The sequence below is a fragment of the Mus caroli genome, chromosome 2 (assembly GCF_900094665.2).
Source record: "Mus caroli chromosome 2, CAROLI_EIJ_v1.1, whole genome shotgun sequence".
Taxonomy (NCBI): Eukaryota; Metazoa; Chordata; class Mammalia; order Rodentia; family Muridae; genus Mus; species Mus caroli.
This window is the reverse complement of record NC_034571.1, coordinates 167877002-167889940: the sequence shown is the minus strand read 5'-3', so window position 1 is coordinate 167889940 and position 12939 is coordinate 167877002. Positions and strand designations below refer to the sequence as shown.

General features: G+C 36.0%; 1 protein-coding gene across 1 annotated transcript in view; it reads left to right on the top strand.

Annotated features, from left to right (window-relative positions):
- The window catches only part of Sycp2 (synaptonemal complex protein 2), a 49654-nt gene that overhangs the window by 14097 nt on the left and 22618 nt on the right, over positions 1-12939 (top strand). The window contains exons 9-16 of the mRNA XM_021179880.1: positions 1771-1919; positions 2972-3046; positions 3415-3561; positions 4440-4539; positions 8332-8347; positions 9295-9331; positions 11864-11933; positions 12262-12322. Of these exons, the coding sequence (XP_021035539.1) occupies positions 1771-1919; positions 2972-3046; positions 3415-3561; positions 4440-4539; positions 8332-8347; positions 9295-9331; positions 11864-11933; positions 12262-12322 (655 nt within the window). The remainder of the gene's footprint in view (positions 1-1770; positions 1920-2971; positions 3047-3414; positions 3562-4439; positions 4540-8331; positions 8348-9294; positions 9332-11863; positions 11934-12261; positions 12323-12939) is intronic.

Genomic DNA, 12939 nt, shown 5'->3' with positions numbered 1-12939 from the left:
GGGGGGGGCACATGTGAGAGACATGGTATACATGGAAGAAGTCAAGAGGGCAACTTTTGGGAGTTGGTCCTTTCTTTCCATCATGTGGGTGCTGAGGCCTTTGAAGTTCAGGGTCATCAGCTTTTGGCAGCAAGCATCATTACCCTCTGGTCTAATGTAACCACACCTAAAGGCCATTCTTCGCTATTTCCTCCCCACTTACCTGTCACTTCCCTCTTCCTTGTATTCCTACTTCTCGTATATTTTGTAGTTGTCCTCTCTCTNTGTTCCCTGTTCACTATGCCATGGTGATTAATGAGAAAACTAAATATTGGTTTCTTTGATATATGGATTANNAAATAATTTTAAATGATTTTGCAGTTAAAGCACATTACATTCATACTGGAATCAGATATCTTGATGTGTTACTAAAGCCTAGCATATTGATATCTGAGCAAGAAACTAAATAAGATGTTTTTTAATCCTAGTAAGATTACTAATTTAAAAGCAAATTATAGTTCAAGACATCAGAGCAAACACCAGAAAAATTTCACCAAACATATTGATAAAGTACAACAGACATCAATGTATTGCTGTATAAATAAATGGTTACAACTTATAATAGATGAATCTTTGTACAAAGAATTATCCAAAATTATGATTCTAATCCTGTAGGTTTGCAGTGGAAGAAAACACTTCATTTAATAGATACTTATACATGACAGAAAAAGTGCAGTTCAGAAGCATGAAACCGTTATTAGTAAGATCCCGTAACGATTTATAAATGTATGGATAATTTTCATCAGCACATGAAATTATCTTAAAACCACATGAGCTTTTACCTCTGAAACATGAAAATTTAAGATTGGGCTCACATGACTTGTTTAAATTCTTAGGTGTACCATTTTAGTAAGAAACAGAGCAGCACTTTTATTAGTTACCAATTCTTAGTACCACCAAAGGCCATTACTGTGGCAAATCCCATATATGTACAAAAGAAAGACATTTCCTGTTTGGGCAAGCCTTATAAGAGTTTTAAAACTATATTCTTCATAAAATATTTGTTCGTAGGGCAGATCAGAGTCACATCACCGTGGATATAATGTTCCCTACTTTTTGTGTTCTGTTTTCTTTTGGCACAAAACTATACTCTGTGGAACAGGCGTGGAGGCTTTTCAGTTACTAGCAGGAGCTCCAGCAGAAGCGAGCAGGAGCACTTGTGTGTTAGGACTTACTCTGTACAGGCAGATTGATGAGTTACTAGGNGGCTCTCCATGTGTCCTTGTTGGTGTTGAATGTAGACTCCTCATACACTGGGACTGGAGTATGTCGTGATTGGGTTGAGAAGTTTCTTGAGAATAAGGATTGTATCCTCCTTCCTCCTAAAACCCTGGATGTTTTTTTATTAAAAATGTTATTAATAGTCAAAATGCAGATTTAACAGAGATATTTATGTATATGTATATCTAGGAATAATGTAAGTATGAATTCAAGTTATTTTCTTTATCTTAAAGAAAGCAGCTTTTTCAGGCACGTTCATGGGATATTTTAAGAATTGGTTAGGACCTGAAAACTAGAAATCTCTAGTTAGGGCATTATTGTGTAACATAGATGAGGATACTGAAACTGAAATATAAGTTGACTGATTTGTTTTTATATTAGTAATAGAGTTGAGTAAACACCCAGTTTAAAAGAATTGAATTTTGATTCAATTTGATATTTTATTTATAATATACAGACTAGTATAATGGAGATTAATATATTATCATTAATGTTATTTTCTATATACAGTGAGAGAATCAAAGAAGCTACTGACTCTAACTTTGAAAAATATAGTAAAAATTAGTAAAAAAGAAGGAAAAGAGTTACTTTTTTATTTTGATGAATCATTAGAAATCACCAACGTGACTAAAAAAGTTTTTGGTGGAAATAAGTATAAGGTAAGCTTTTAAAACCTTGTTCAGCAAATAGTATTATCATGGTTTTGTAAACTCAGTTTGGGACTGTAAGATTAATTGCTTTTTCTATTAGCAAATTCCTAAAATGGCATAGATTTTAGCTCTTTAAAATTACACTGTGAAGGGGGCTGGCAAGATGGCCCAGTGGGTACAGGCACTTTGCCACCAAGTCTGAAGACCAGATCCACGTTTGTTGGAAGGAGAAAACTGATCTCACAGGTTGTCCTCCAACCACTACATGTGCACTATGGCACATGTGAACGAACACACTGCAAAGCTGTACCGTGGAGTACCTATTAGATCAGTAAGTCCTGTTGTTTGAAATGCCTTTATAAAATGAAATCTCAGGCAACAGAATTGTCTTTACAGTGTCTGCATAGATCCTTTGATGAATTACTGTCATGTATTTAAACACCGAAATAAAACATTTTCAAAATACTAAACATTTTGAGGATTATAGAAATGATAGGTGTAAACAGTTGACCTATGGAAAAANTACATAAACTATAGAATATTCATTAAGAGTTATAGTGCAAAGCATGATTATAGAGATGAGACTTGAAAAACCCTATGGAGAAATGTTATTATGAAAGTGTACAAACCAAGACCTGTTTAACTGGGAATATAAAGTGACATTTATGAAACAGTTTTGAGGCAATACTCTCTTAACAAATTTGGATAATGTAAAAGATTCATGTCAGACCAGGCTTAGTGGTATGCACCTCTAATACCAGAATGCAGAAGGCGGAGGGCAGTGGATCTCTGAGTTTAAGGCTGGCCCCACTATATAACAAGAGCCTGCTCAAAGAAAATTTCAAAGATATATTAGTAAGCAGCCCTTGTATAGAAATCAAAATGGAAAACTTGGGAATGGATAGTACTAAGTAATTAAAGTGTTCTTAACTTAGACCATTTATATATGTATATCATAGTATGTATGATTTGGGGATAATTGGCAATTGTGGAAGAATAGGTAGAAAATAAATGCACTAAGTGAAAGAAAATGGCATCATTTTGAATTAATTGAATTTTAGGAATTTACCAGAAAACAAGGTATTTCAGTTGCCAAAACATCTATTCATATACTTTTTGATGCAAGTGGATCACAGGTATGTCTCTGACTTACTCGATTTTTATNCAACACTAAATAACTATGGTGGAAAAGCCAGTTGTGAAAACAAATTGTCTCAATATAAATGATTATGCAATAAAACATTTTAGTTAATGGTAATTTCTTTATAGAAGTAAAGATTGTTGAAAACTACAATTTGAGTAATTTTAAAAATAAGAATTGTGAGTGGCAGAATTTGCTTGCAAACATGGCTGTTTTATTAGGTTATTTGGTGAAACTTCGAAAATGCCTAATAAGGAAAGATAGTGTGAATATAAGAGGAACAGAGAAGCCTTGCAAAAAAATAGTGATTTTTGAGAAATCCTATTTGATTTGTAGTTTTTTTCTCCATTATAAACCTAACAGATTCTAGTACCAGAAAGTCAACCATCTCCAGTCAAAGAAAACCGCATTCATCTAAAAGAGAAATCCGACATCCAAAAGAAACTTGTAAACCCTCTAGAACTAGGCAATAGCAGCAGCCAGGATGACTGGAAAAACAGCCAGGATGAGGTAAATATGGTGTCTAACGATTTACTCTATTAAATGACCACAAATCAGTCACTGCTGAAGGAATCAGAGCTAAAACCTCTGGCGTGCATATAGTATTGCTTTGACCAATATAGCATTTTGATTTTTTTTCCATCTTTCACATATGCAAAAAGAAGCAAGGATTTTAGCAAGTCATGTGTATTATGCTGTATTTGTAAATCCTAAATTGGAGATACATAGAATAGCTATTTTCTCCCATTTGTGCTTTTTTCTATCATTGTTTTGGTTCTAATATAAAGGGCAAGCTTAAAATGTCGTCAGTGTTTAAGTTCTTTTCATCATACACTGAGGCACCTTATTTNTGTGGCAATCTCTGAAACTTGTATCCTCTCTATTCCCTGGTTCTACTTACCAATTCCTGTTACTTTAGGAATCACTCTGAAGTGNTGTGGGGAATTCATACCCTTTAGTAGAATCATTGGCAGTGAATTGCTATAATTAGTTTATGAAGGAAAATATTAAAGGGTGCTTAACATGTTGAAAGCATTCAAAATAGTTTTAAATAGTTGTATATGTAAACATCATCTTCATGAAATACTGAAAACCACAAGTCATTGGTTAGTTAAATATTTATAAAATATTTTCAGGTAGTATATATATTATATGTGCCCATGGTGATCTATAAATATTTTAAAACAGTATATCTTTGTCTATTTGTTCATTACCAGCCATGAAGATGACATCATTTCAATTAGCCTAAAACACAGAAATATGAGGGATGTTGTATTTATTTAAAAACACTTAACCTTTTGCATGTAGTCAAGGCAAAACAATGCGAATAACACATTTAATGTTTAAATATAATGTGTATTTATTGTGCCNGTTTCTCATGGTTTAAGATCACTACACCTAGCAGAAAGAAAATGTCTGAAGCATCAATGATTGTTCCTGATACAGACAGATACACTGTGCGAAGCCCAATACTCTTAATCAACACATGTAAGTGTTATATTGTCTTTCAACATTTCAGTTAAGTATTTTAAGAGATGAATTTTTAATTCAGGGAAATTCTCAGTACAAAATTGATAAATTATGAATCACAGAATCTTCTAACTAGAAAATGTATCATACGACTTAAACAATTTTTAAAATATTAATATTCTGTGTTAGTAGTTTATCATGAATTAAGCAGGAGGCATCATAACATAGTGATTAGAAATGGTGTTGGACACCAAACCCAGACACTATTGCAGATGCCAACAAGAGCCTGCTGACAAGAGTCTGATATAGCTGTCTCCTGAGGGACTCTGTCAGTGCCTGACAAATACATATGTGGATGCTCACAATCATCCATTGGATGGAGCTCCAATTGGGATCTCGCTCCCAATGAAGGAGCTAGAGAAAGTACCCAGNGAGCTGAAGGGGTCTGAAGCCCCATAGAAGAANCATCAATATGAACTAACCAGTACCCCCGGAGCTCCTTGGAACTATACCACTAATCAAAGAAAACACATGGTGGAACCTGTGACTCTAGCTGTATATGTAGCAGAGGATGGCCTANTTCTCCTAATCTTGTTCTTTCCTCCTGCTCTAATGTTAACAATGCCCTTGCTTCGAATTCCTTTTCTCCAAATGCTTTTTCTCTCAATGCCTATACCTCTAATTTCTTTTCAGTTCTGTCTCCTGTCTTTGTCCTCAGCACTTATACATCTTTCAGAATACCTGATCACATGGTAAAAAGTTCACAAGTTTACACATAAGTTCAAATAANTCAGAAATTGAATAAGAAATTTACAACAGAACATTTNCATGCATATTCACTAAAAATAATTATCTGGCTAAGCATTCCTTAAAAACATAATTAAGTTATCATTGAAGTTTTATATAGATAAACTCAGTCAATATTTTATCTTCTGTCATAGAACCTATAGTAGATCCTCAGTTCCCTTTTTATGACCTTTGGTTAATATTTTAAAACCCTCTTGGAATGTGCTCTAAGTTGTAGATGCCTTCTTGCTATCTCAGGAGCAGTTAACCTGTGACATTTAAAGACTGGCAGAGTTTTCAATGTAGTTTTGACATCAGAACGGACTTAATAGCAGTCCTATTATAAAAGAGCTTAATAATTACTAATATAATTATAGGATTTTTACAGGATCATCAAAAATTAAGAAATCATNTATTTGTTTATATAGCATCACTACAAAACCANACATCTTTGTTCTACAGAGATCTGCTCAAAAGGGTGGGCTAATACCTAGTGATTCTTATATATGTTTAATAATAACAAGAAAAGCAGGAATCTTTCCTAAAATGAAATCTTCTCAGCCTTGCCTAGAGAAGCAAATCTGTCATTAATTTTGACAATCCATGGCAGAACCATCTCAGGAGGATCANCTACTAGTTTTTAGCTTCTCCTTGATGGCTCCTGGCTGACATTGCCTTTTGTTTACTAGGTCAGCACTGAAGAACTCCTCCATAGCTCAGTGACTCAAGGCTTTCCTGTTATCCTGGAAGATCTGAAGTTGTCATACATTGCTTTTAGNGAGGTTCATTTTTGCCACATTTTAGCAAGNTAGTAACACATCTGTCAAGAAGGGATAGTAAATAATAACTGTTTTTAAACACAGACATCAAAATGATTAACATACTACTTTTTGTTAGCTTTCAAAATCCATATGTCTGACCCAAGAAAATATAAAATCAAGAGACCTTATATATTTAAGTGTTATTAGAATTTTTAAACTAAATTACCTAAAATTCTAGTGGTGATAATTCTTAATATGTAGTACTTTAATTTTTCAGGAGTTTTCTAGACTCCATAAATGCTAATCAATAATAGTAAAGTTGTAAGGTACAAGATTAAAATACAAAAGGCCATCACTGTTCCAGAAACAAGCAATTTTTAGTAACAACCCCAAATAAAATTATTGTATAAAACTATACAAGAGAAAAACTACAGAACTCTAATACAAGGAATCTAAAGAAATCCAAAAGATATTCTACACATGTTATAGATTATTTTCAAAGTTGAGACATTTTGACTTTATGACTTTAATGCAATCCCAGCAACCTTTGTATTAGAAATAAACTCAACTTCAAATGCCCGGGATAACCAGTGAGTGACAGGGAGAACTATCAGTGTTATAAACTGACTAAAGCTGCAATCATCAAGACAGAATTGGAATGCCAACACAGGCAAATGATCAACACCAGAGAATCAAGAACCTCAGCAGANATATATAGTGAACAAACCCACTTCAACAGAGCATTAGTCTTTTCACGTATGTCGGGTCCAAAACACACTTGGGGAATTTTATAAATAAACATTAAGATTGCCCATGATATTTTAATTCTTTTCTTATTATTTATTGGGTTTCCAGTATGATTCTGAAAAGAAGTGATGACTAGTAGTATTAAAGGATCTTATTAAAGGATCTAGTTCCTCAGAGTGTGATGCTATTTTTAACTTTTGTAATTTTGAAGTTTAAAAAGCATGTATGTCTATAAGTGTGTTGCCTGCATGTTTCTATGTGACCACATACATACACTGACGTTGGGGCCAGAAGAACATGTAAATCCTTGAACTAGAGCTACAGATAGCTGATCTGGTTTTGTTTCATCGTTTGAAAGATTCGGGCTGTGGCTCTTAGCAGGGAGAACATGGTGTAACGAAACACCTCACCTCCATAGTGACAAAGAAGTAGAAACAAAGGGATGGCAAGGAGGAAAAGGGGGCTTGAGGATAAGTTATACCCGNCAAAGAGTTATCCCTAGATAACTTATTTTTTTCCATAAAGGTATCTCCTACTTCTTACCCCACTCAATCAACTGTGAATTTATCAGTAAAGTAATCCATTGATGAGATTAACACTGTTATGATCCAGTGACTTCTCTCTGTTAAGAGCTACTAGTTGGGGTAAAGCCTTCAACATGAGCCTTTTAGGAGGACATTTCACGTGTACACTGTAGTGTATCTAGTGTTTTATCTGTGTGTGAAAATCTCCTGCTATTCGTTTGCTGAGATTTTCTTTTATTATCATTTTATTAGTTGTGAATTTATTGGTCTGTTGATGGTACTTTTCTCACTCAGGCCATCTGAGGTGAGAAATGCTAGGCATTGAGTTTTAATGTTGACACAGCCGTGTATACCAGGAGTAAGTTCTACTTGTTTGTGTTGTGCAGTTCTTCTCATGTATTGGATTTGATTTGCTATCTNTCTTTATGAGAGCTNATGGGTATATTGGGGGAGAATATGATATAATTTCTCCATTAAATGAAGTCACTAATAAACCCACCTAGATCTGGTGCCTTTTGTTATGGAAAGTTAACTAATGNTTGACTCCACAAATGCAGGTTTCCTCAAATGTCCCATTTCTCTTTGCCTGCACTTNAAAAAAACAAAAACAAAAAACAAAAACAAGTATATCACTCAAGGAGCCAGTCCACCTCATTTGTTATCAGAGTGGTAGACGTGGAGTCATAAATTTTNCTCAATTATTTTCCTGCCATTGTGATTGAGAATGACAGACTCTTCATTACTGGCTANCAATTTTATATATGATTCTTTTAGTTCTTAGTTAACTTTGTTAGTAGGTTGCCCATTTTACTGATCTTTTCAAAGAACTGTCTTTTTCCCCTGAAGCACTTTATTTTCATGTATAATAACTTTAAAAACTATATACCAAAATATGTACAGCAGTTAGCACAGCTCTGTATGTGGATAGAATGGTTTGGACTGCTGCATAAAGTTCAGACTTATTCATTTCCAACTTCTTATATTTTTTGTAGGTCTTCATAGAAGCAGGTTTGTTTAACTTTCTTTCAGCTTTTGTTTTCCCTTGAACTTTAACTGGTAGTTATAAAGTAACTTCTAATTGTTTCAGAGAGAAAATTCAAAAGGGAAAAGATTTACTGGTGCATCAGAATCCTTGATAAACCAAATTAGTAGGAGATATAACCCAAGTGATAGCATGATGTCAACAAGAAANCCGAAGGAGCCTCAGGATGGCAGGTATAATCAGAAGATGAGATAGTAGTATTTTTGACAGATAAAACTAAATTGGTTTGCACAGTTATGATAAAAGGTTTTAGGGACACATTTGAATAATATAACTTTCTACTAGAAAATAATTACTAATTTGTTATTACTAATAGTAGTAGAATTATAAGGCATAGAACATTCTAGAGTGTGATTATACTGTATAAAATGTCAAAAGTATGAAACAAAGTGTGGCATTCAGAGAGAAATCTATAAGATGTAAACAACTTAGAATTTTATTTATAGAACCCTAATAATGACTAAAGATAAGTGTGCTAAAAATTTATTGCTTAATGAGGTGAGCTGAAATAATTATGTTAACTAGTGTTTCTTGTTTGCAATATTTTTGAAATATTGGTCTTATCATAAACATCCATTTATAGCCTGTGAGATTGTTCATTCATGTTTAAATTCACTCTGGCCTTATGCAGTAAGAAAAAAACTACTTTCCTGAATTAACTGTACCTTTTACAGTATCTAGCACTTCTTCCTATGTTATTGATGCAACTTAGACTTTAACTATGATCATTATAGTTGTTAGATTAGAAAACTATCAGACTGAAAAGAGATTTTGTTTTAAGTTTGTGTTGGTGCCCATTTTTAGCATAGTAATTTAGTAATCCACATGTCTTAGTATTTATAATAGTGTTTACGAAAAACATTTTACTGATAACTGAGTCATCTCTTAAATATTGTCACTATCTTTTTTGTAGTGGATTTTCAAAAAAACCTGATCTGCAGTTCAATAAGGTAGGTGCTGCTTAATGTCACCAGTTTCTACAGTCAGACTCAATATTTGATTGTAAGCACTAAAATAATAGTTAGAAAATGGAATTGGGGTGGGGCTAGAGAGATGGCTCAGAGTTTAATAGCACTAGCTGCTCTTCCATAGGACCTGGGTTCAATTACCAGCAACCATATGGCAGCTCACAACTGTCTGTAACCCCTGTTCCAGGGGATCCTATATCCTCACACAGACATACATGCAAGCAAAACAACAATGTGCATAAAATAAGAATAAATATTTTTTAAAAAAAGAAAAGGGAATTAGATTTAAAGTTATAGAGTATTGCTAAATGGATTTATAACAATTGACAAATTTCATCACAAGTTACTTAAAATAGTTCCTTAACTTACTGTTTTCTAAAGAAAACATTCTTTTTAAATTGGACCACATGGTATACTCTGATAATTCCAGTTACTTGGAAAGCTAAGGCAGAAGGATTACAAGTTTAGGGACTACCTACATAACTTTTAGTGAGACCCTGTCTCAAAAGAAGACAACTAAGGATATACCTCTGTGGTATCTAGCACTTGGCCAGCCATGACTACAGCACAAGGTACAGCCCCCATACCATAAAAAGAGCTTCAAGTAGGGACACAGTATTTTCATTTAGGTGGTCTATGATTTAGTCTGGATTCTGTCTATCACATTATCTTACTGTTTTTTTGTTTTGCTAGCTGATCCCATGTATCCTGACAAATTCTGTAATCTTGATTTTGTTAAAATATTTATTGTTTGTTTAGGCTTAAAAGTACAGATCCTCTTTGATTTACCATTTATAGTTTTTTTGAAATATGTTCACTTGTTAAATTTAAGGGTCTGCTCTCCAGCTCTTGGCTTGTTATTACACTAGACATGTATAGTTTTCTTTTTGTTATAACATGTTTTGTGCCAGACCTTTCATTACATTTAAACACTTCCTTCTTTACTTTCCAAAATTCCCAAATTTAACCATGTCCCATTCTTGTCCAGAAACCTACTTTGTCTCTGCTGATTGGTGCTTATTGAATTGAGTAGAGACATAGAATGGCTTGCTAGGATTTTTTGTTCGTTTTTAAACTGTCTTTGCAAGACAGTAGTTTGGGAGATGTTTTTAAGCAATTGATTCATTCTTTTGGGGGNGGGTTAACAATTCTTTACTTTTCTTTTATTCTTTAATTTCTTTTTACAGTCTATAGTCTTTATCCCAATCCCGGTCTACCCTCTGTTCCACATCCCATACCTCCTCCCCCAACCTTCATCACCAAGAGGATATCCCCACCCCACCAGACCTACCCACTCCCTGGGGCCCCAAGTCTCTTGAGGGTTAGGTGCACCTTCTCTGAGTCAAGACCCAGCAGTCCTCTCCTGCATATGTGTTGGGGGTCTCATANCAGCTGGTGTATGCTGCCTGGTTAGTCACTCAGTGCCTGATCAACCTTGGGGGTCCAGGTTAGTTGAGACTGCTGGTCTTCCTATGGGGCTGCCCCCCTCCTCAGCTTCTTCCAGCTTTTCCCCAATTCAACCACAGGAGTCACCAGCTTCTGTCCATTGGTTGGGTGTAAATATCTGAATCTGACTATTACAGCTGCCTGTTGTCCNTCTTGNAAGGCAGCCATCCTAGGCTCCTCTCTGTAAGTACACAATAGCATCAATAGTAGTGTCAGGCCTTGGGGCCTCCTCCCCCTGAACTGGATCCCAGTTTGAGCCTATCACTGGACCTCCTTTCTCTCAGGCTCTTCTCCATTTTTGTTCCTGCAGTTCTTTCAGACAGGAACAATTCTGGGTGAGAGTTTTTGACTGTGGGATGGCAAACCCACCCCTACTCACTCTTGATGCCCTGTCTTTCTACTGGAGGTAGACTCTACAAGTTCCCTCTCCCCACTGTAGGGCATTTCATCTAAGGTCACTCCCTTTCAGTCCTGAGAATGTTTCACCTCTCAGTTCTCTGAAACATTCTAGAGGGTCCCCCCAACCTCCTACCTCCTGAGGTTGCTTGTTTCGATTCTTTCTGCTGGCGTTCAGGCCTTCAGTCCTGCNCCTCCCCACCCAATACCTGATCATGTTCCTTTCTTCCCCTCCCTGTCACCTTTCTGACCCAGGTCCTTCCCACCCTCCCACCCATCTGTGATTGCTTTCTTCTCCCTCCCAAGTGGGATTGGGGCATCCTCACTTGGGCCCTTCGACTTGTTACCCTTCTTGAGTTCTGTGGATTGTATCCTGGGAATTCTATACTTTTTTGATTAATACCTACTTAGTAGTGAGTACATACCATATATACCATGTATACAAGTATATCCTTTTGGGTCTGGTTACTGGTTAGTTCATATTATTGTTCTACCTATAGGATTGCAGATCCCTTTAGTTCCTTGGGTACTTTCTCTAGCTCCTCCATTGGGGGCCCTGTGATCCATCCAATAGCTGACTGTGAGCATCCACTTCTGTGTTTGCTAGGCCCTGNAGTTGAATTCATATAATACCTTAATTTATGTTTACATATATATTTTCTCTGTTAATAGCATAACAAAACTACTGCTGTCATACAAAACAAACAATATNAGGATAATGAATCCCCAGACCAAAATTTCAGTAAGTCCTTTTGGGGATTAATTTTAGGCAGTGTGAGTACACCTGCAAAATTAAGTGTGTGTGTGTGTTTGTGTGTTTGTGTGTGTCTGTGTGTGTGTGCACACGTGTGCTCACATATGTGTAATAACTGTGCTGGCATTATAGAAAGAAATGTTGATGGGATGATTNGACTATATAAACCTTGCTGCTGGGAAGTTTGTGTCTGAGAGGGAGGAGGGTGCAAGGTCAATGTTCTCATCCCCAAGTGTCAGCTTGTATAGGACTAGACTCTCACTTCAGTCTTCCAAATGTGTGGAAAAATGAAAATGCAATGGTTTTCTTTGTTTAGATGAAATTGAGGACACTCTCTCTAATGTATCTTCTGCAGTGGGAAAAGTAGACAAGCCTGTGTGAGTATGACAGTGTCCATCAGACCACTTAGTATTTGTTCATATTGTTTCGGGTNAATAGAATTGTAGTTAACAGATTTGAAAGAAAGGCCTTTATATTATCAGAATGCAACATCAGTCATAACATTAATTATTAGGTGATAGAACAATGAGGAATAGGTTTTCCATTTTCTTTCCATGTGAAACAGCTGTGGTGTTTGTTTGTTTGTTTGTTTTTCATTCTTTAATCTTTTTTACAGTCCAGACTTTATCCTCCTCCCGGTCCACCCTCCAACTATTTCACATCCCACACCACCTCCCCCCAGCCCTGTCGCCAAGAGGATGTCCCCACACCCCCACCTCACCAGATCTCCCCACACTCTAGGACCCCAAGTCTCTTGAGAGTTAGGTGCATCTTCTCTGACCGAGTCCAGACCCAACAGTCCTCTGCTGTATATGTGTTGGGAGCCTCATATTAGTTGGTNTATGCTGCCTTCTTGGTGGCTCAGTGTCTGAGAGATCCCAGGGGGATCCAGGTTAGTTGAGACTGCTGGTCTTCCTATGGGGCTGCCCCCCTCCTCAGCTTCTTCCAGCTTTTCCCCAATTCAACCACAGGAGTCACCAGCTTCTGTCCATTG